This window comes from Lupinus angustifolius, chromosome LG11 (genome assembly GCF_001865875.1).
Source record: "Lupinus angustifolius cultivar Tanjil chromosome LG11, LupAngTanjil_v1.0, whole genome shotgun sequence".
In the NCBI taxonomy this organism is placed as follows: domain Eukaryota; kingdom Viridiplantae; phylum Streptophyta; class Magnoliopsida; order Fabales; family Fabaceae; genus Lupinus; species Lupinus angustifolius.
The window spans coordinates 18,338,496-18,361,497 of NC_032019.1; the positions used below are offsets into that span (position 1 = coordinate 18,338,496).

The 23,002-nt window shown below is 32.5% G+C and overlaps 5 protein-coding genes across 7 annotated transcripts; 2 read left to right on the forward strand and 3 right to left on the reverse strand.

Annotated features, from left to right (window-relative positions):
• On the reverse strand, positions 3,302-6,863 carry LOC109360644 (heterogeneous nuclear ribonucleoprotein 1-like). Its single transcript, XM_019605680.1, has 2 exons — positions 6,518-6,863; positions 3,302-5,537 (listed from the first exon to the last, which is right to left on the reverse strand). Exons 1-2 carry the CDS (start codon positions 6,737-6,739, stop codon positions 4,347-4,349), a joined length of 1,413 nt encoding a protein of 470 aa, XP_019461225.1. The 5' UTR covers positions 6,740-6,863; the 3' UTR covers positions 3,302-4,346.
• On the forward strand, positions 10,759-12,495 carry LOC109359081 (protein OVEREXPRESSOR OF CATIONIC PEROXIDASE 3-like). Of its 2 annotated transcripts, XM_019603601.1 has the most exons (4): positions 10,759-10,968; positions 11,122-11,186; positions 11,492-11,803; positions 11,849-12,495. In XM_019603601.1, exons 1-4 carry the CDS (start codon positions 10,885-10,887, stop codon positions 12,210-12,212), a joined length of 825 nt encoding a protein of 274 aa, XP_019459146.1. In that variant the 5' UTR covers positions 10,759-10,884; the 3' UTR covers positions 12,213-12,495. The 2 variants fall into 2 exon arrangements, with proteins under 2 accessions (XP_019459146.1, XP_019459145.1); XM_019603600.1 differs by having other exon boundaries at positions 11,492-12,495.
• LOC109361144 (uncharacterized protein At5g64816-like) lies at positions 13,719-15,226 on the forward strand. Of its 2 annotated transcripts, none has more exons than XM_019606473.1 (2): positions 13,719-13,827; positions 14,539-15,226. In XM_019606473.1, the coding sequence occupies exon 2, from the start codon at positions 14,590-14,592 to the stop codon at positions 14,965-14,967; it is 378 nt and encodes a 125-aa protein (XP_019462018.1). In that variant the 5' UTR covers positions 13,719-13,827; positions 14,539-14,589; the 3' UTR covers positions 14,968-15,226. The 2 variants fall into 2 exon arrangements, with proteins under 2 accessions (XP_019462018.1, XP_019462019.1); XM_019606474.1 differs by having other exon boundaries at positions 13,727-13,827; positions 14,548-15,226.
• Positions 16,077-17,545, reverse strand: LOC109361142 (acid phosphatase 1-like). Its single transcript, XM_019606472.1, has 3 exons — positions 17,040-17,545; positions 16,719-16,928; positions 16,077-16,377 (listed from the first exon to the last, which is right to left on the reverse strand). The coding sequence occupies exons 1-3, from the start codon at positions 17,417-17,419 to the stop codon at positions 16,200-16,202; spliced, it is 768 nt and encodes a 255-aa protein (XP_019462017.1). The 5' UTR covers positions 17,420-17,545; the 3' UTR covers positions 16,077-16,199.
• Positions 21,330-22,799, reverse strand: LOC109359221 (acid phosphatase 1-like). Its single transcript, XM_019603802.1, has 3 exons — positions 22,293-22,799; positions 21,972-22,181; positions 21,330-21,630 (listed from the first exon to the last, which is right to left on the reverse strand). Exons 1-3 carry the CDS (start codon positions 22,670-22,672, stop codon positions 21,453-21,455), a joined length of 768 nt encoding a protein of 255 aa, XP_019459347.1. The 5' UTR covers positions 22,673-22,799; the 3' UTR covers positions 21,330-21,452.

A 23,002-nucleotide genomic window follows, 5' to 3' on the forward strand; every position in this document is an offset into this window, starting at 1 on the left:
TTTCATGACTAGTCTACAAGTAATATATGTAATTTTCAGTGATATGAGGATTTATATATTAATTTTTTAGTAGAGAAAATTAATATTATTTATTTTATTACTTTATGATCAGAAACCTTATGACTCCTCTCAATATTATCATCTACATATAACACAAATAATAATCTATATTTATATTAATAACTAAGTGAGCTGAAAGTGGGATAGTCCAAATTAGCTTATACATATTTTAACCTTAATAATATATATTTTTAATTTATATCGTATTATCTATCTAAAATTAAGTATATAATTATCACTTATAATAAATTTATATATGTGTTTTTATTTTTTCTAAATTTTAATCTATATAATTCTTTTATGTAGATAGTATTACTCTGTAATAGTAAAGTTATTAAATTAAAAAAATGTGGTATAACCATTTAAAATGCTAAAAATAATGGTAAACTGATCAAACTTGAAGTATTGAACTATGAATGGCTCAATACATCTGGGAAATAATGAGTCTAATAATGTGTTATTTTATATGAAGAATTAACAACAATGAAATATGAGGTGGGATCCACTTACTCTAAGAGTAAGTTTTTTAAATTTACTTCTCATTCTAGCCATTGATTCTATGAACATCTAATGGTTTAGATTTATTCACTAATTCAAACCATTGGATTTCCCTAAAATTGATGGCTGAGATAAGAAATAAGTTTTTAAAACTTACTTTTGGAGTAAGTGGATCCTCACTCATGAAATATTATCTTACATTTTACATTTATTTTATGACTGTTCCATCCCGATCTAAGAAGACACGTCACACTAAACCGTCAGGTGTCAGCTAAATATCAAACAAGGTGGGTCCATTTCAGACACTTTTTGGACTCTATCCAGACAATCGAACAATTCAGAAAGATATGTCGTTGATCGGACATGACCCAAATGACATTACAGGGACAACTCCTGTCATGTCGCTTGTATAAGACTGTCACGTTGTTTGAACAACACACCTCTGCCACAAGCCTCATGTCACCTACATATTGTATTCACTTTCTATTAGACACAGAGATAGATCCTACAATACGACTACTGGACCTACATAAGTTATAAGTCAACTATCAACAGAGTACGTATATGTCAGAACCGTCCAATACAAGTAAATATGGAACTAACATCATCTACTAGAGAATTTTTCATACACATTTTCACTATAAATAGGAGACTGTAATTAAAATGGACAAAACTTGGTACAGTTCTTTGTGTGCTAATGGTACTAGTAGCCTATCATAAAGTGACACGTGGACTTTTTTTCCCTAAAATTTTGACACCGTTAAGTATTTATTATTCCATCCATAATAATTGAGTCTCATTATCTCTCTCATCCACTGTCACAATTGGGGCACTTCTTCTCTATAATGTTTTTTCATGATTGTGAATAATAACATCAAAGAACCACCATCTATGAACTCATTCATAAGTAGTTTTTCCTCTTTCTTTTTTTGTGCCCTCCCACAAACTTGTCTCAGGTGGACTTGGTTTTTGTTGTACTACATCAGCAATGGTAGGTTCTTCTTTGAGGAAAATCAAATGCAATCCTAATAAATTGTTTTGATCCATTAAAATAATTATTGAATTAGTGACATAACCTAGATTAATTCTATGTTACTCTTTACACTTTCTCTTTCCATAACATGTCTTCTTGAAAAAAAGATAAGTTCTACTGCATAATTGGAATGGTTTTAAGTGGGTTTCATAAAAGTTAGGGTAATATATAGATTGATGGAGAGATAAGTTCATGTCATTTGTTTAGAACTAAAATGGTGAAGAAAATTTAAATGAGGTAATGTAAAGGTTGATGGAGAATACAGAGATATGATAGGGGATGGATAAAAAAATTAGAGTAAACAGTGTTAAAGTTAACCTAATAATGAGATGGAAAAAATCAACATGTCACTTTATGATAGCTTATCAATATTACTAGCACACAAGGAACTGTGCCTAAGTTTTGTCCAATGAAAATATGCTCTCATACTATGGGACTGATTGGATTGCTTGAATCACAGTAATTTGCATCATATGCTTTCCTAGATAATAATAAGTAGTAATAGGATGGTTGAAGAGATACTACATGTTACTTTCTATTTTAATATTTGTTATTGCGTGTAGCTTTAAATCGGGTACTGCTTTAAATTGTGTACTTTATCATTTTAGCTGACCTATAATTGTCCATTGTTGTAGCATTTGAGCTATAGTATCATACTTCTCTCTATAATTGTCAGTTATTGTAGCTTTAAATCGCGTGCTGCTTTAGATGCATATTTGGGGGATTGTTTGACACCAATATTTCACATAAATTTTCACGTGATATTAATGGATTTAGTTATTTATAACCTTGGTTATCAATTGCATGATATTAATGAATTTTAATGATTACATTGCACATTTAAGTTTCAGGATTAAACTTCATATCATGTTAAATTGTAGTTATGTTTCTAGGCACCAGATCAAACAACATGCATATCATACTTTAATTGTAAAAAATAAACAATAAATTTGAAATTTAATTAAACAAATATTTTCCTATATAATTTAACAAATGATAAATATAACTATAGATAAGTTAAAACATTTGATTTTTTTTAATCTAAAAATCACACATTTTGATTGTTTTAAAAAAAAACACTTTTTTTGTTAACTCAGTCCAACCAATCCAACTATCCGAGTTACTAGTTTTAAACTTAAATCGACTAAATTAAAACGAATCAATCAACTTTTTATGCGAACCATTTAAATGAAAAGCTCGGACCGGTAAATACTCAGTTAACAATTGAACCAATCTATCCTAGCCGAGTTTTATAACATCTATCTATATGCCTTAAGAGAGAGAAAAAAGTTGATCAGCATCAAGACTAAAAAGGCAGACAAGATTCTCACTATTATCAAGGAACATACACGTTGAGCATAGGTATGCTCAATCAATAAATTATTAGGGATATTAAATTATATAACCAATAATCCAGCTATACATAACTTTTTCTCATCTACAACATGCATCAGCTTTTTTAATTCAACAGTTGCAAAATACAAAGGTAAATCTTTTAGACTATGACAAACTGATATAAATTATAAGAAAATGGCTACAATCAACCTGCATTAACTGAGAAAGAACATGCTGATAAGACAACGGCAATTTAACCCCTTCAGAGATAAATCAGAAAGCACTTGCGACATACAACAATGCCAATATATCATCTCAACAGGTGCAATAAAATCTAAAACTGATACGATCACCATAAGTGGCAGGAATGAAGACATAATGAGGAAATTCTAATAAGAAAAATCTTTGCCTATCAGAGTATAAAATATTTCAGACATGAAGTTCTCCTAAGTATAATATTCAAACACATGCGAAAATCTAGAATATCAATCAACTGGACACCAAAAACTCGGGCCTAAGTTATAATGTCCCAGCTGATTGCCTTAGTCAATGTGCTGAAAATCATCCCCTCACAATCTCTGATAGCCACCACAAACCAGACTGAAAGTTATACAATTTTATCCCTTGAAAAGCCCGGAATCTCCAAACTTGACGATGCACTGGTGCAAAAAACACTACGATTGAACAGAGTTCATTCCTTAGTCATGGGTGGACACTTGGCTCAACTTCAATACTCCTGCACATCTCCTGTACAACACAAGTGCAAATACAGGGGAAAATGATTATACCATCCTCAAAGTTTTTACTATCACTACCACTATCACTACCCGTTACGAAGTGAGCAACCCAAGTGTCCACCACAATCAGTATATACCTTGACTACATCTTATTTCTACTTCTCATGCCAACTAAAGCATCTGGTCTACACTATAACTTTACCTGCTGCTGAATTGTAATAAAAAAGAGAACAAATGGAGCAAAAAAAATTTCAAATACCAGCAAAAGGGCAACAAAGATGGTAAGATATTGCATCAAACATCATACAGAGAGAAATATGATACTATAGCTCAAATGCTACAATAACTGACAATTATAGATCAGCTAAAATCATAAGCACACAATTTAAAGCTGCATGCAATTTAAAGCTGCACGCAATTTAAAGCTACACGCAATAACAAATATTAAAATAGAAAGTAGCATCTAGTATCTCTTCAACCATACTACTTATTATAAACTAGAAAGCATATGATGCAAATTACTGGGATTCAAGCAATCCAATCAGTCCCATAGTACATTGACATCAAACTTGAGTCACTCCTTTGCTGCTAGGAAGAATTCATTGTGCGCTTGTAACTTAAGATATAATGGCAGGGATTGCAAGTTGAAGTTTAAGATCCAGCAAAGTATTTAACTGTCAAAATTACTGCTGTTGGGATTGGCGAGACTGAGCACCACCATAGCCACCACCATAACCAACTTGCCCACCATGTGAGCCATTTCCATGAGTCCCATAATTTCCAGAGGCTTGAGAATGTTCAGATCTCCAAGCTGCATTTCCATAACCTGAATTTCCATTTGAATCCCCATAGCCAGTGCCCACGTAGCTTCCACTGCCACCACTACCTTGTAGTTCACTTCCATCAGGACCACTAGCATTAGTATTGGATGCACTCCCAGTACGCCCTCCAACAGCACCATATACACCAGGGTTCCCATAAGAACTATCACTTCCATCATACCCACCATACCCTCCATATCCATGTCCTTGACTCCCATATCCAGCAGCTCCACTAGGGGATTGACCAGCAGCAGCCGAACCAGGACCGCCGCCGCCTCCACTTTGAGCACCCCAAGGAGCAGTGTTCCCATAGCCCACAGACCCATAACCAGAGGGAGCCTGAGCAGGCCATGAACTCCTTGGGCCACCTGGGGGACCACCAGCATAGGCAGCATTAGGGACATTTGGATTCCCATATGTCGCACCAGCGGGTCCACCATACCCAGCAGCAGCAGCACCATAACTTCCATATGCACCATAACCCATGCCATTATTAGCAGGACCATACCCATACCCAGGGGCGCTATAGCCAGAAGAAGCATAAGGTGGGAATCCACCAGCATTACTTTGAGATTGCATATACCTACTAGAATCCACACGGCCATCGTACGCATTTTGGTTGCCACCAGATGCTCCATACCCCTGATAGCCACCGCCTCCAGAACTACCACCCATCATTCGACCACCTGAACCAGGATTGGCATCCTTGGGAAGTGCACGCTTTACCTCTACTTGCTTACCATTTAAGTCATGAAATGTCTTGTGCAAAACCCTTTCAACAGCATCCTCAGTATCAAAAGAAATAAACCCAAATCCTCGTGGGCGTCCAGTACTCTGGTCGTACATGACTACGACATCAGTCACATTGCCATACGACTCAAAGTACTGACGGAAATTTTCTTCAGACAGGGTGGGAGGCAACCCTCCAACAAATATCTTTTTGGTCTTCATATTTCCACCATTTCCAGAATGCAAAGCAGAATTTGGATTTCCAGCTCTAGAATTGCCAGAAATTTGTTGATCCTCTCTCGAGAGGGCCCTCTTGGCATCAACCTGAATAACAAAATTGTAAAATACATGGAATTATAAGAAAAGCAACCACAACCACAATTTAATATCTGTATTTCACAGTGATCAACATTATCAAAACTAATCTTTTAAGTCATGTTTTCGGATATTTGAGCATATCTAAAACTATAATAAACAAAACATGATATAAACTGTCAATAGATCCCACAAGATCATGCTCGTCCCGGAAAACAAGCAAAATCTAAATTCTTAATACAAGCATAAAATATTGTAGGAAATGGATCATATAGAAAAAAAGATTTGTATTTCTTTATTCTCCAATGTTTCACCGAAACAGGACTCAAATATCAACCTCGATATTTCCTGTCATAAGCTTATACAAGTGTACATCCCTAAATTCATCAAAAACCAAAGATATCTGAGTATTCTAGCTGGATAAACTGTAAACACGATATTTTTGACAAAATATTCCAGGTAATGGTGTGTCAGCAGAAATACAGCATAAGAAAACACAAACTCTTCATTCTGTTAAATGTGCAAGACAAATTACTCAAAGAAATTAAAGGCTCAAGACTCAGAAGAAAAAAGCAAATCCTTTCTAACTTCCCAAGAGCCATTTGTTTAGGTCGATTCTCCAAAAACGTTTTTGCGAGAAGCTGAATGCTCCAGCTGAACTCGTATAAATTCAATTCCAATTCAGTTTTTTTTAAGTTAAGCATTTTCAGTAAAGCCCAACCAACCACACATGAATATCAAAAATGATTTTTTTTGCCTAAACAAACAAACCCTAATAGTCATCGTTCAATGCACCTCCAACAAAACAGTAATAATTTGACTGTTTTTGACAAGCATATCTTCAATCAACACAACAAAACTAAATCAGAAACAAACAATTAAAACCTATATAACCAAAAACAACTCTACCCCATTGAAAAGAATCAATCGAAAAGTACACAAATACATCCAAAAAAACTGCAGAATGAAAACCCTAAAAAATAATGTACCGTTCTTCCATCAATAACATGTTTATCCTGAAGAACCCTATCTAGAATAGCAGGATCTGAAAAAACAACGAAAGCAAATCCTCTAGGTTTTCCAGTGTTCTTATCACGCATAACAGAAGCATTCAAAACGTCGCCGTAATTGGTGAAATGCTCTTTGAGCTTGTCTTCAGTAGTTTCCCATGAAATTCCACCGATGAAAAGCTTTCCTTCATCTGAATCCATTCCTCTTTCGCCTCTATACACAATAATTTGTGAATATGATAGAGGAAATGGAAGAGAGAGAAACGAGTGTGTTTCTGTGTGTGGGTTTTGTTTATCAAGGGGAATGGTTTGGACGGTTCAGATTTGTTTTGAATGATTGATGATCAAAGTATCTCATATCATATTCTAATGTATAGTATAATATATATGACAATGAGTCCAGATGGATCTAACTAGTATAGTACTCCAACCCGCTCCAATGCTTCATTTTTTTAAATTTAGACTTGCCCCAAACTCATGTTGATATTCGTTGGGTTTGTTATTTATGGGTTCTCGGGTACCCAATGAATTTGTAGGTACTCACAAACTCAAAAATATTAAAAATAGTTGTTAGTAATTATGTGTTTTTCCCCTTTATTTAAGCAATCAACAGTAGAAAAAATTATAAAACATAATTTAAAGTTGTAAACACAATTTAAATTGACTATTACACAAACTCATTTTATTCAAAAATCATAAAAGAACAACGTCATTATTTCAACATTGTCATGTAAAATTAATTTAGTAAGAACTATTTAATCAACATAACATTAGATTACCCATATGAATTAACAACATAACATCATATTCTTTAACAATATAATATCAGTGTTTAACAACATAGTAATCACATATATGAATTAATATGATATTACAATTATTGAATAACAATATCATTACAATTATGATTATACATATATAGATTTAGGAAGGAATAACGAGATTGGTTACTATGGATTTGAGTACCTCATTACACGAACTCAAACCCATTAAAAAGGGGTCTCAAAAACTCATTTTTCAATTACTCTTAGGTCCAAAAATATTAACCCAAATCCCATTGCAATATTTTCTACGGGTACACGTTTTGTCTGGGTCTATGTCATCCTAGTATCTAATGTCCTAAACTTTATGTCATTTTTAAGTAGCTATTATAAATTTATTTTAATGCCTAGGTATATAGGTTTTGATTCTCTCTACCAAACGATGCTAAACTTTGCCTCATTCATGAGTAGTTATTATGAAGTATTTTTTCCTACTTAATTATCATTTAAATTTTAAGTGTTGATAAAATTAGTCGATGCATAAAAATAATATTAAATTACTAATAATAAAAAAATTTAATTTATGTATTTTATTTTAACCTCAACTGTTAGGTTATTGTTATTATTTTATTTTATATACCAATATTAGTATATTAATAACTTTTAACTCTGAAATTTATTTTTCATATATAACATTGTTGCATTGTTAATGGTGTGAGTTTAATTATTTTTTTTTGTTGACAGAATAATTTAAAATATATTTATACAATGACTAATTTTATTAACTTGTAAAGTTCAAGGGATAATGAGAGAAAAAAATAGTTCATGATAAATACATAGGACATAAATCCTAAATGGATACATTTTCCCCTAAATTTTAAAGAAATGGCAATGTAATTTTTATTTTATTTTGACATATAAAACAAACACTTTTATTTTTTTTCCTAGTAAATATCGACTGCCATTTCATAAAATTTATGTGAGATTACTTTACTCACCTCAAATATTTTACGAAATAACGACTTCGGACATGGGATGGAATTCATCAAATTAAGGTATATCACAACTTCTTCATTTTCTAACATAATTTCATCTTCTCAATCTTTTTAGAAACTATTTCAATTAGAATGTGTACATTCAAAGTTTTTCTTCTCTTCCAAAAAAATATTTTCTTAATAGTGCTATTTTCAGTAAAAGATTATTGAAGATATGATTATATTCACTACTAGTTTTTTCCTAATTTTTATATCCCTCTCATCTATCGAATTGTCTACCAAATAGATTAATAAATTTATTAGGATTGAAGAGTCGTCCTTATTGGTAATGTTCTTCTTCATATAAAAATGACTATAGATTCTCCTTAAAGCTAATTAAACTCTTGTCCCTTCATTTATCATTTCCAAGTTCTAGAAACTTCCTAGGAGTATTGAGTGATTTTCTACGATGAATTTTGATAATGGTGTTGGGTTTCCAATTAGGTTGGTAAGAGAGAAAAATTGAAGGTGGTGAAAATGTAGGAATTTTGGTTATTTCTCCTTTTAAATGATTTTCTATAATGAGTATTTGTCAATGATATTGTATTTTTAATTATATTGGTTGAAGTTGTAATATGAATTATTTATTTATTTAATCCTTTAAGTGGTTATTTATAATAGTGATATGTGTACTCTCCATGTGATGATGATAACATAATGGAGGATGAAGTAAAGATTGTAATAGATTAGTTTGACTCTCTTAGCAAGTTCATAGCAGTTGAGTTTGGATTAATTAGCTTCATAAGTAAGTTAATGAAAAGATCGACTTGACACAATAAGGAGGTTGAATTATGAAATTCCAAAATCTTTTGATAGGATAAAATAACATTTTAGTCTGGTAGAGACATATCAGCTTATCAAGCAAAATGTTCGTAGAGACATGACTCAGATGATTTTTCTGAGTTGATCATAATATAGGCTTAAGTGCATTAACCCCTTAAAAGAGTAACTCTAATTAGTTTACCATAGATTAATAGGAGATAGAGTAGGGATGACAAAAAATCCGACTTGTGGGTACCCGTAGAAATACCCGCAACGGGTATCTACAAAAATAGCTTATGAGTGAGAACAGTTTTATGATACCCGTCATATGGTATCCACGAATTTATATATTTAGTTTTTAATTAATTTTTTATATTTATTTATTATTATTTTAAGATTATATATCATATATTTTATTATTATTTCATAATAAATTATACCTATTTAACCATGATCACAAATTTATAAATAAATACCATATTATTTATATAATAATTATTTTTACATATTAATATTACAAATTATATAAATATATAATAATTAAATAAAAAATCTGTTGGGTAGCTGCAAATACTTGTTACTCACACGATTACCTACAAATATTGTGAGTTTAGAAACAAGAAAACATTACTCGTATCCGTCGTCATCCCTAAGATAGAGATAGAGTAGAACACAAGCAATTTATCCCAAATCACTTTCAACATGAGAAACTATGCTTAGTCACCAATATTGCTATTGAGGTGTTTTTTACTATACCCCAATTGGGTTACCCATGAACTTTCTTTGTATTTTCTCTCCTCTCCAAAAACACTATGTTTGTATTTTTTTCCCACTATTCTTTGTCTTAGCCTATGCCAACTTTTTTCACATGTGGATGTTAATCATATCATCATTATAAACTTAAACCTACTTAAAAGATCGAAATTGAACAACAAAAATTATATGGGTTAAAAACAAAACTCGGTCAACTTTATTGGAAATGTATAAGTGAACTTGAAATAGAATAGTCTTTCCCTTGCTATAGAACGTTGGTGCCAATCTCTTCGACAATATATATTTTTATAATAAAAAGCATAAATTCTCACAAAAGAGACAATGAAATGAAATACAATAAAAATGGAGAGAAATTATTTCTCTAATGATATCTCATTTCCTATCTTACATAAATGATATATTGTCATATTAATAAAAGAAAATTTTTTAAAATTAAAAAGTAACAAAAAGTAACATTCTATTTAGCTCGAGACAAGAAATGATATACATTTCTAAACATGTGGAGAAAAAAATGTAAATATGAGAGCAAAAGCTTAAGGCAACACTTTGAATTTTTCATTTGGGAATGGAGTATTTTATTGTATAAGAAGATAAGTTATCTCCTTCTGCGAGTGAAATCATGACATATATCATGTTTCATCATTTTCTATAAAAATAAACAAAATAGTACACATGTCACATTTTTACTAGTTATAAGAGATAAGTAAGTTATCTTCTGATACAATCATATAGATTATTTTATTTTGAGATATGAGATAAAGCAAACATGAAGCAACATATGTTTGTCCCTACTCTTATGCTTTTGATTTAATAAATAAAAAATTGTTGTGCCCACAATCATCATTAATTCTCTAACGTTACTATTTTCGAAAGTGTTTGGAGCCAAACGGCTTTTAAACTTGTCACATGTTCCTTTTACTTTGTCTCTCTTACTCTCATGGATTGAGTATCTAGCTTTCATTATTAAGCCTTTCATTGTTTCTTCACCCTCATTCTTCTCTTCCTACCTAGAAACATGGGTTGTTTTCTTGCATGTTTTGGTTTACCCAACAAAAGAAAACGTAGAAAGACCCTCTACAATGTTATAGGTGGACACCAAGTAAGCACAACAACCCATCTTCAAGTTTTTTCAATCATGTCATAAATTTTGCATTTTTATCTTATATTTGTATTATTTAAGAACAACCATGTTCATATTTCAGCTTGAGTTTGTTATCAGTTTAAAGAAATTGTGTTGTGTTTCTTTTTGTAGAAATATGGAAAGTATCAAGTTCTTGCCATCACAGAGAAGTCCATTGCGCCATATTCTGATTTCAGGTTTGTACCTTCCTTTTCTTTTCCTTTACACAGGATTTGAACCCGAGGTTGTTTCATGAGTGTATATGATAGAATATTATTACGCAACTCAAGGAGAGGTAGAACTCAATTTCGAACTCTCCTAAAAGATTAGGAATCACCATTATGTTTTCTGCCATTAAAATGTAGAAAACTCTCTTTTATGGTGGCCAAATTTTCAATTTAACATCGGCTGCATGATTTATTTATGTGTTTTGCGGAAACCATTTAGTGAGATAAAAGCTTAGTTATTGTTTATTTATCTATTTGTTAATATATTTTGTTAGAGACAAGGATGGATGTAAGGAGAAGAATAGTGTAAAAATCAAGAAGAAGAAGAAGAAAGTTACCTTTAATTTGAACGTACAGATATTTGAGCCAAGCCCAACTACTTATCAGGCATTAGATAATGAGGAAGAAGAAAATGAAAACAACAATGCAGAACCTGAGGGAGAAGGATCTGAAGCCTTGACAATGAGATACCCTTCTAATTACAGATATTACAATTGCATGGATGGTTATGATGAGGTAGATGAAATAGTTTGTGATGAATATGAAATCGAAGACTATGACAATGACAATGACGATGATGACGATGAGTATGATTCGGATGATGGTGGTAGTAGTGATGAAAGCTTAGAAAGTGATAAGGCTGAAGTAGGTGATTCAAACATTGAGCCGAAAAAGTTGTCACAGTTAAAGGATCAAAATGATTATGAGTTGAAATACAAATATAGTGGAAGAGACAGAAGCATAAACAAGCATTCTGTTCTGATCCCTGTAGAGAACCTCACACAGTGGAAAGAAATCAAAGCAAAAGTTGCATCAAGTAAGAATATAAGGAAGGAGAATGTTCAACCAAGCTTTAGTTTCTCACCTTGCAGCTTAGAATCAAATGTTCTTCAGTCTAAGTCTCTGTTGAAAGAAATTGCAGTGGATGCTAGTCTTTCAAATTGGTTGGTTTCTCCTAATTATGATGTCTCTAAGGCCACAATTCATTGTCAATGATGTGACCATGGCATTGAAGAAAAAGGAAGATTTAGAAAATATTGATTGCATGAACCTGACAGGGCAATGATTAGTTGGTGAAGAATCATAAAGAATAGTACAATATAGAGAGTTGGATGATTTCATTGTATTTGTGTGTCTAATTCTTGTCCTATGCTTTTTTTTTGGTTTTGTGATTGGTTATGTTGTGATGGATGAAGAGTTTATTAGTATCTGTTTATGTTTTCATATTGCAGCTATACAACTTGAGGTGTTCTCAAATAATAGCAGAGATTCTTGTGTAGACAATTTGCATCATAGTTTGATATCTAAAATGTATAACTGATTTTGTCCAAAATAAAAAGTATAATGGAACAAAAACTCTAGAACCACTTACTAATTGGCAAATGAAAAGGAAATAAGACCATGGTATCTCCTCTTTAATTTGAAATATAATGGTTAAAGCCTTCGTTGTGCATAATTCTTAAAGAAACAGTATAAGTGACTGAGCACAAAAAAGCTCAATTACATGGAAGCTGCGCTGCTATCTGCACGGTCTAAAATCTACAACATATTTGTTGGTGGGATAGTGTTGGACACAAACAATATAATAAATAAATGAGAAAATAAGACAAGAATTTATTAATCGGTTTCTGCTGATTGTACTTAAGTCCTAGAGCTTTTGAGCAACTACTTAATAGAGAAAAGGGATTACAAGACAATCATGGTCCTTGAGGTGTTCCTAATTGATGCATTTTATAATAAGAGATATAACGTTGATTTCTCTTCCTCATTCCAATGTTAAGCAATATGAGGTTTTGTCAAATGAAATACTCGAATATCTCGTTCGTTAGAAAATTTACATAACAATTTTCACCTTTGTGAATATTCAACTTTTTGAGTATCATTTACAATATTAATAAAAAATAGTTATTTGAACTTATAGTACAACTTTCTATACTGCCGTCCAATAGAATAACAACCTAACTCTCCATTATTAGGAAGTCTTTCAAATTTCAATATTATAGAACTTACACTCCAAAAAGTCATCATCAACTGTCGTCTTCAATATTCATAAACAATCATTTTATTTACCATTTTGCATTTGTCTCATACAGCTTAATATTATGGAAACATATCTGAACATTGGCAAATCACTCGTCTTCTATCAAACCAAAACATGGTTGACTATTGATGTTGCATAAATCAAACCTTCCATAATTTTAAAGTATAAAATTATTAAATAATTTTAACTAATTATTATGATTTTTTAGAAACATCGAGCTAACCATCCAGGACTTTACAGGTATATATTATTTGACAAGTGTAGGAGAAGTGGCAATTGTTTTTGTGTATCCTTCACCCTTTTTAATAAGGAATTAATCGGGATATATAACTTTTAGGAATCAAACTTTAAATTTTTTATTATTGTTCCACTAAAGGCAGAGAGAAATGGTAGTTTAATAACATATTCCAAGACAGAAATATATTAAAAAGTGTAGGATAGTTAAAATAATAGTGGTGACTTTTGTTGTTTGGCTGGTTCAGGGTTTAGACTTTAGCCAAACACAAGAAAGAAACTCTGTTTGGCTTCGCTGCCATCTAACCTCTCCGTCTCTGCCTTGCTCCGTCGCTGGTAATATTTTCTTCTTTAATTTTCAGATACACAGATTCTTATGCTTTTCTTTTTTATTGTTCATACTTTATTTCATTACATTCCAACTCACAGATTCACTTTCACTGTTTCTAAGTTTCAGTGTTCAAATTTAGGGTATAGTTAATGGAATAATAATGAACTATTGGGGTAGAATTAGAGTTTCTAATTGTTCTTTTGATCTCAAAAAACAATAGAATTTTCAGAATTTCATAGTTTAGGTACATATGAATACGTTATTTATTCATGAGATATTGGAATTTTATCTTATTTTATACATTAAATTAGAAAGACCACACCTTGGCTCCATCCTATCAAGTGTTTGATAAAATGCTTAAATGCTTTATGTTGAAAAATGAGAAATGGGATGTGAAGCTTTGGTGCAACTAGCACAAGGTTTACTTGTCTTGTATTTGTATTTTTTTGTTTGCTCAAGTGTGTGGATAATCCTGAGGGTGAGCCTCGGCACAACCATAAGTTTGTTTGCCTTGTGACCTGAAGATTATAAGTTCAAATACGGGAAACACATTCTTTGCTTGTGAGGGTAAGAGCGAAGATAAGATTTTGTACATCTGTCCTCACAAGACCCCACTAGGTGTGAGCCTCTTGCATTGGGTCGCCTTTTTATTGTGTGGATAATCGTGATTCACAATTCAAACTAGAAATTTCATTGATTTCCCTTGTTTTGTTAAGACTGTAGAGCATATGAATTAGAAGAAGAGTTGCTGAAGTTATATATCAGAGATGGGTGATATTTGGTGGTCACTTTTGGGGGCTGCGATCCCTGTGGTTGTTGCAGGACAAGCTTTTAGGGTGAAGAAAAGGCACGCAGAAGAACAGAGATTGAAAAGTGCGGGCGGGAGAGAACGGAGTTCTGATGAAATTTTTGTCTGTGAAAGGGTTTGTACGTCAAAGAGGATGTTGAAGAAGGTTGGCTCATTCTCAAAAGACCCCATTCCTGATACTTGTGTCACTGTCTGTGGTGTGTCTGATCTTGATGCGTGCACTGATGCTTGTGCCCGCACTGTTTGTGTTAACCAACATCAAGTGCCCAATTGGAATGACATATGCCTTAGGAGGTGCCAGAGTGAATGCCTGAAACTCTCTTTTCAATCTACCTAGGAATTGGTTGCATTTCGGAAGTGAAATGTGTATGTATACTTGAGTTCTATTATAATTGTCTGTGTTTTCTCTCATCATTTTTACTCCGGGATCCAGATTTATTAGAAATTCTATGGAAATGCAAATGGTAGAAATGCACTATTAACAAAAAATAATTCTAAATATTTTCACTGCTATATATTTATCACGAGCTGAAGTTTTAATTTTCTAGTGTAGGATAAATTGTGATTAATATCATCCAATCCCCTTATTGTGTTGATTCCACCTTCAATTGAGTTCTTAATTATTGTTCGTACGGGTGTGTGTTGATCTTTAATGTCCCCTCTTCCCCTTGACACTTATTGTGGTATAGGGATTGCCTGTTGAAATCCTCCACCTTTTATCCTTTTTTTAGCTGTTCCTATCCTTTCATTTTTGTCTTGGATCATCCAAGGGAGTTCCAACGTTATGTTTGTTAAATTGGAGTATTTGAAGAGATAACTCTCCTTTGGGTTCTATTCAGTATTCAACTCTTATTTCTGGCCTCTCTTATTGTGAAAGCTAAAGTCATCCCCACTTCTTTTACTTGACCTATATCATTGATCTTTTTCATATTACAAATTACAATAAATAGATTTTGTGGTATTTATATAGCTGGTACTAGTGAGCACAGGTTGAATCTCTGTTTTGTTGTTAAGTCCTTTAAACTTTTATTGTTGTAAATCAATACAGAAAATGTTTGAATTTTCCAATAAAAGTTCTTCATTGTCACAGCCTCACTACTCTCCCTCCAAGTAACCTACCAAACCCAACCACTAATTTCTGACACTTGGTTTACATACTAAGCCATTGGCTGACTTGAGAGAGAAGCAACCACAAACACCACTAAGGTCTAAGAATCACCACCTGCAGATTTGAGTTCCTGCCCTAACACCTGCAGAGGCGAGATGGTCATGGAATGAGGAAGGGGCAGTATGGAGGTGGAATGCGAAGCTGGTAAGAGTACAGGAACCGGGTTGTAGGTGCCGTCTGGTTTGGATTCTGGTTGAGTGAGCTCCAAGGGGTTGGATCACAGTACTCCTACTCTTTTCGTAAAAATAAGATAAAGAAGAAAATAAGGTGTTTACATGGCTCAACTGACAATTTATTCCTTATAAAATGGTGCAACTCGCTACAAGTTGGAAATGGAGAAGAAATAATGTAGCAATAAGTTGAAATTGGGAAGAAACAATGTAGCTACTACAGATGATATATTAGGCAACATAGTACATTGGATTTGGAAGTTTAAATCCTCTAGTGCTGCTTGGAGGCGCCTCAAAACTGCTGTATTGATCACCTACAATTCCCCAAATGCGGTAGCCATTTTTTATTAATTGTTTTCTCGCATCAGACTTGTATTTTGCCACTGATACCAATTCATTGGCAGAATCTCTGCACACAGTAAAACAAAAAAGATTTAGGCAGGCAATGAGGATCAAAGAGAACATATTAATGACTTCATTATTTTTTAATGTCTAATTAATATTTGATTGATTGTTTTGTACATAATAGGCACTATGATCATACATGTTTTTGTATAACCAAGGATATCCCTTCATCCTATAGGTAAAGAACTAACCCCTTTCGGGTATATGGTTACCCCTCCCAACAAGTGTCGCTCGCAGGAATCAAATATTTAACTTTTTTAGTCCATATGAGAATCTACCAGACCAACTTCATGTTGGTATACATGATTTATTTGATAAAAGGTTGAGGAGTTGAACTGAACTAACCTCAAGATAAGACCAGCCCAACCGTGATAACCAACATTGACAAGGTTGTCAATTGTGACTGATCTGAGATACTCCCTCCTTGTAGAGATCAAAATGATCTGAATTCCTCTGGATTTAAGGTCATTGAAGAGCTGCAATGAGTATTCAAGAGCAGGGGATTTTCCCTTACTCATCCAATCTTCCAAATCTGACACATTCAATTTATTTCCCCTGTTATCAACAAAAAAACCTTAAGTCAGAATGCTAACTTAAAGAAGAAGAAAGCAATATGAACTAAATATGCATACAATGATTAGTATATGAAAGTGGATTTTGACTTACCCATATAAATTATTCTTGTAATAAGGAATTGTAGAAAGCAAAGTGTCATCAATATCAAAAACCCAAGCATCTCTGCCATCTTTCTTCAGATTGCAAGTGGTGCTGAGATAAACCAAGCACTCTTCAGTTGCCCTTTCTGAGTCCACTTTGTATTGAATTGACCTGACATATTTTCCAATGTAGTCAGTGCATTCTTCAGGCACAACTTCAAAGTCTCTAATGTTATGCAGCTCAACATTCATTCTCCAACTCTCACAATAGTTCTTCAAGCTGATCTTCAATCCACTGTGTGTCTTCTGATTCAATATGTTCCAATCTGCAAATGTCATAGGAATCAAAAAGCATATGAAAACCAAAGAGCAACCAAGTGTTTTTACCATTTTTTCTTCTTGATAATGAAAGTAGATTAGGAGAGTAGTGGGAAATAAATGGACTCAAGTATTCCTTTTATGGTTGCAGTGGATCAAGAATGAGACAATGACACAATATCACATGGGAACATGGTTGCAGCAAACCTTGAGCTGTACACACACCATTATGAATTATGATTGTGTCTTTAACATTTAACATTAAATATTGAGTCTTCTTTTAATATCGAGAAAGTGTCTTTGATAACCCAGCTTATAAATTATCGTATAACCAATGGTAACCCTTTACCTTGTAAGTTTTTCTTCAACTCTCACACTGCTAAGTTAATCAATTAACTTATGTGATAATAATAAGCTACATGTTGGTTTTTGATAAAAAAGACTTTTTTTAATAAGTTATGAGTTTATACCTCATATTTGATAAGCTATTTGAGATAGCTTATTATGGACTTGTAAACTACTAACTTATGTCATTTTATATCTATCAGTAGTTTATAAACTGTTTTATTTTTTGATAAACAGGTAGCCTATCATAAATATATATATTTAATCCAGCTTACTAACAAAACGTTGATTAGTGATGTAAGACTCAGTTAGATTTTCAGAACTACCAAAATATTAGATGTTTAATTATTAGGAGCAATACTTATTGGGAGGGACATCTACCCAACCTAAAAAAATTAATTCTTTAATTATAGGTCGAGGGAATATTGTTGGTACTATCTAAAAAAATCAATACCAGCTTTTAAATTTCACCTCCTAACTTATGCTTTGAGACAATTATGGCAAAGAGGGCCTGCATTATAATTATATGTGGCTGAATCATTAATAAAGTTGCCAAATAACTATATTGCAATTAACATCAACCACTTTTCTACTTTTTTTATTTTACTGTCATAATCAAACTCCTTTAATGAATTATTGACCATAAACATAAAGTAGTAAAAAAAACTGCACTACAGCAAGTCCCAATTAAATTTTATATTTAACTTAATACTACTCTTATATGCCACATGTTACAAAGCAAAGTGTTCATTATGGCCCTTCAATAATATACACAATGTTGGTCCTCCACTTATAGATATATATCATAATATCAGTAAAAAAAATGCCTCAAGATTTTAGGTGATACAATATCAAAAACAATTATCACTTATGTGATTTCCAATTTTCCACTTAGTGCATTTGTTAAGCATCAACCATTTCTTTCGCTTCTACATTCATTTGCACCCTCATTTTTCTTCTTAATGAGATTCTTTGTGAGAAATGGGTTTAAAATATTATTTTTTACCTATCAAATTGATATATAAGGCAAAACTATGTATGTCATTAGTCAAAATGAGAAAAAGAGGTATACAATGATAATATAAATATTTTTTATATTGTCAATTTATTATTCATCATCTATTTTATACAAATATTTATATCAATAATGTATAAATATTACACTCTAATTATATTTGATGTGATTGAAGAATAGAGTTCAAATAGTTGCACATGACTAGTTTATGTTTTTGTTTGTTTTTTTCCAATGGTGAACAAGACCACAATCGAGTTGCACATGATATTTCAAATCACATGGTCACATGATAAAATGCTTCTTTGACAGGCTTAATTGAAGACAAAATACTATGAACCAAATAAAATATTACTTATTTGGTTAAAAAATAAATAATCACCCTATTTTATTTCCATTTTTTTATTTATATTTTTTGTGCTTTGCATTACTTGGATGTACTCTGCTGGGAATAACTGTTGTTCCATTTCTTTTTCAACAAATCTTTCTTTAACACTAATCTATAGATTCATCAACTCCATAATCCAAGTCAATTTTCATTAGTATGATACCCTCAAAATAATTTATATAAACAAGTAAAGTAGGAATATTATTAGTAGGTCTTAGTCATATATATTTTATTGATACTTTGTATATATTATTTTAAATTTTTTGATACTTTGTATATATTATTTTAAATTTTTTGATAAAATTGTGTATGTTTGATGATGAATTTTAAATATATTATGTAACGCTCTCCATAAATTTTAACTGAAAGATCCGCCACACAATAGTAATACAAAAACTTCTCTGGCAAACTAATCAATCTTGCTTATTGGATCATAGTGGAAAATCTTATTAATGCTGTACAAAGATTTCTTCATGCAATCTTCAAATGCTTATATATAGTTCACTTAATTATCAACTAGGTAAAAATAAACCGTTAGTCATGTGGTATAAGATTTCGTTACTAAACCTTAGGATAACTAAAATGTCAAGAGTTTAATTCATATGAGTGACATTTATTGAGAGGACAGTCACACACTTTAAAAACAATTAGTTCCTTATCCAGAAGGTAAAGAGATACATTTAGTAATACAAAAAAAAACATCAACTATGTTTCAATAAGTTAAAGCCTTAAATATCATCATATTCCTAAGGAGGAAAAGGACAAAATAATTATGGGGCATAATGTGGTTTCCAATAATGGTATATAGTACTAAATAGTGTTAGCTCTTGTGACTAATTTCCCCAATAGAACCAGCATCTGAAAGTATAGCTTCTACCTAATAATACATCATCAATCAGATCCCTATTTTCTGCTTCAGTATCTAATTTTCTTTGACTTTCTAGCTTCTTAGAGCCAAATTGTTTGAATATTTCCACAAGAAAAAACATGTCTAGATAGTGACTTTATGGTTCATAGTTGAAGAAGGGTTGTATATGCATATGAGCATATCTTACTCCTTTAGAACCCCACAACTACATTGAGGGCTAAAATCATGAATCAAGTAACAACAAAAAGATATGATGTACGCAGCCTTACCCCAAACAGAGAGGCTATTTTCAGGATTTTGAACTTGTGACCTCATGGTCACTAATCAACAACCTTACAATTGCACAAAATATATATCATGCCTTTACAATTTTGATATATTGTAAAAGCATCTTTCCTTTTGTTTTTTAAATTTATACTTTAGGGGGCATGGGGTAGAGGGTGGGGGATATAGCCTTCCGCCGAATTCTTGGCACAATTTAAGCAGAAAAGTGATTGTCAAAAGAGTAGGTAAGAAAGTGATAATAAAAATGTTAAAGAAAACATAATATTGGAAACATGTCACATAGAAACAAGAAACAACTACATGCAAAACAAAATAACATCTAAGTTTTCAAACTAAGCTTTAGGTGCAATATGATACCTAGTGAAAAAAGGAAGAACACACTCACATAAGTAGTTCTTTTTTTAAGGAACTGCAACATAAGTGATTCTGCTGCTGATATGTGCAATATATACATAATGAAAGTAGCAATGAGAGATTCTATTTCATTTAAGCTTAAATGATTATTTTCATAAATTTTCACTTTATGAACTTACCTATATGATCATATATCACATTCTTTTCATTCTTTTTCTCTTCTTTGACACTGTGACTATATAGGATCATTTGTATTATCCTTCTATCACCACCTATGAAATCACATTAACATAGTGATCTTAAATCACATTTTACAGAAGATGTCAAGCATTTACCTTACTGAGATGGCCATGAAGTGAAATCTCCATGCTTTGGTCCTATCAAAAGCTAGTTTCTGGAAAAGAAAAGCTGTAAGATGAAGATAAAATGTGCATAGTATCATTCATGTGACAGAGGTGTATCATCATTGTAGCTCAATGTATAAGTTTGATTGAAATCAATACATAAAATGATAACCCAGTACACGAGGCTCCCACTTAACGGGGTCTTGGGATGGCAAATGTATGCAGCCTTACTCCCGCAAGTAGAGAGGTTGTTTCCAGGATTTGAATCCTGACAGTAGGTGCCGTCTGGTTTGGATTCTGGTTGAGTGAGCTCCAAGGGGTTGGATCACAGTACTCCTACTCTTTTCGTAAAAATAAGATAAAGAAGAAAATAAGGTGTTTACATGGCTCAACTGACAATTTATTCCTTATAAAATGGTGCAACTCGCTACAAGTTGGAAATGGAGAAGAAATAATGTAGCAATAAGTTGAAATTGGGAAGAAACAATGTAGCTACTACAGATGATATATTAGGCAACATAGTACATTGGATTTGGAAGTTTAAATCCTCTAGTGCTGCTTGGAGGCGCCTCAAAACTGCTGTATTGATCACCTACAATTCCCCAAATGCGGTAGCCATTTTTTATTAATTGTTTTCTCGCATCAGACTTGTATTTTGCCACTGATACCAATTCATTGGCAGAATCTCTGCACACAGTAAAACAAAAAAGATTTAGGCAGGCAATGAGGATCAAAGAGAACATATTAATGACTTCATTATTTTTTAATGTCTAATTAATATTTGATTGATTGTTTTGTACATAATAGGCACTATGATCATACATGTTTTTGTATAACCAAGGATATCCCTTCATCCTATAGGTAAAGAACTAACCCCTTTCGGGTATATGGTTACCCCTCCCAACAAGTGTCGCTCGCAGGAATCAAATATTTAACTTTTTTAGTCCATATGAGAATCTACCAGACCAACTTCATGTTGGTATACATGATTTATTTGATAAAAGGTTGAGGAGTTGAACTGAACTAACCTCAAGATAAGACCAGCCCAACCGTGATAACCAACATTGACAAGGTTGTCAATTGTGACTGATCTGAGATACTCCCTCCTTGTAGAGATCAAAATGATCTGAATTCCTCTGGATTTAAGGTCATTGAAGAGCTGCAATGAGTATTCAAGAGCAGGGGATTTTCCCTTACTCATCCAATCTTCCAAATCTGACACATTCAATTTATTTCCCCTGTTATCAACAAAAAAACCTTAAGTCAGAATGCTAACTTAAAGAAGAAGAAAGCAATATGAACTAAATATGCATACAATGATTAGTATATGAAAGTGGATTTTGACTTACCCATATAAATTATTCTTGTAATAAGGAATTGTAGAAAGCAAAGTGTCATCAATATCAAAAACCCAAGCATCTCTGCCATCTTTCTTCAGATTGCAAGTGGTGCTGAGATAAACCAAGCACTCTTCAGTTGCCCTTTCTGAGTCCACTTTGTATTGAATTGACCTGACATATTTTCCAATGTAGTCAGTGCATTCTTCAGGCACAACTTCAAAGTCTCTAATGTTATGCAGCTCAACATTCATTCTCCAACTCTCACAATAGTTCTTCAAGCTGATCTTCAATCCACTGTGTGTCTTCTGATTCAATATGTTCCAATCTGCAAATGTCATAGGAATCAAAAAGCATATGAAAACCAAAGAGCAACCAAGTGTTTTTACCATTTTTTCTTCTTGATAATGAAAGTAGATTAGGAGAGTAGTGGGAAATAAATGGACTCAAGTATTCCTTTTATGGTTGCAGTGGATCAAGAATGAGACAATGACACAATATCACATGGGAACATGGTTGCAGCAAACCTTGAGCTGTACACACACCATTATGAATTATGATTGTGTCTTTAACATTTAACATTAAATATTGAGTCTTCTTTTAATATCGAGAAAGTGTCTTTGATAACCCAGCTTATAAATTATCGTATAACCAATGGTAACCCTTTACCTTGTAAGTTTTTCTTCAACTCTCACACTGCTAAGTTAATCAATTAACTTATG

Excerpts from the sequence above, each read along its gene's own strand:
- LOC109361144 (XM_019606473.1), top strand. The coding sequence starts at position 14,590 with ATGGGTGATATTTGGTGGTCACTTTTGGGGGCTGCGATCCCTGTGGTT.
- LOC109360644 (XM_019605680.1), bottom strand. The coding sequence starts at position 6,739 with ATGGATTCAGATGAAGGAAAGCTTTTCATCGGTGGAATTTCATGGGAA. Across the intron at positions 5,538-6,517 it reads ATGTTATTGATGGAAGAACG|GTTGATGCCAAGAGGGCCCT; the intron begins GTACATTATTTT and ends TTTGTTATTCAG.
- LOC109359081 (XM_019603600.1), top strand. The coding sequence starts at position 10,885 with ATGGGTTGTTTTCTTGCATGTTTTGGTTTACCCAACAAAAGAAAACGT. Across the intron at positions 10,969-11,121 it reads ATGTTATAGGTGGACACCAA|AAATATGGAAAGTATCAAGT; the intron begins GTAAGCACAACA and ends TTCTTTTTGTAG. Across the intron at positions 11,187-11,491 it reads GCGCCATATTCTGATTTCAG|AGACAAGGATGGATGTAAGG; the intron begins GTTTGTACCTTC and ends ATATTTTGTTAG.
- LOC109361142 (XM_019606472.1), bottom strand. The coding sequence starts at position 17,419 with ATGGTAAAAACACTTGGTTGCTCTTTGGTTTTCATATGCTTTTTGATT. Across the intron at positions 16,929-17,039 it reads TACAAGAATAATTTATATGG|GGGAAATAAATTGAATGTGT; the intron begins GTAAGTCAAAAT and ends TGTTGATAACAG. Across the intron at positions 16,378-16,718 it reads TGGGCTGGTCTTATCTTGAG|AGATTCTGCCAATGAATTGG; the intron begins GTTAGTTCAGTT and ends TACTGTGTGCAG.
- LOC109359221 (XM_019603802.1), bottom strand. The coding sequence starts at position 22,672 with ATGGTAAAAACACTTGGTTGCTCTTTGGTTTTCATATGCTTTTTGATT. Across the intron at positions 22,182-22,292 it reads TACAAGAATAATTTATATGG|GGGAAATAAATTGAATGTGT; the intron begins GTAAGTCAAAAT and ends TGTTGATAACAG. Across the intron at positions 21,631-21,971 it reads TGGGCTGGTCTTATCTTGAG|AGATTCTGCCAATGAATTGG; the intron begins GTTAGTTCAGTT and ends TACTGTGTGCAG.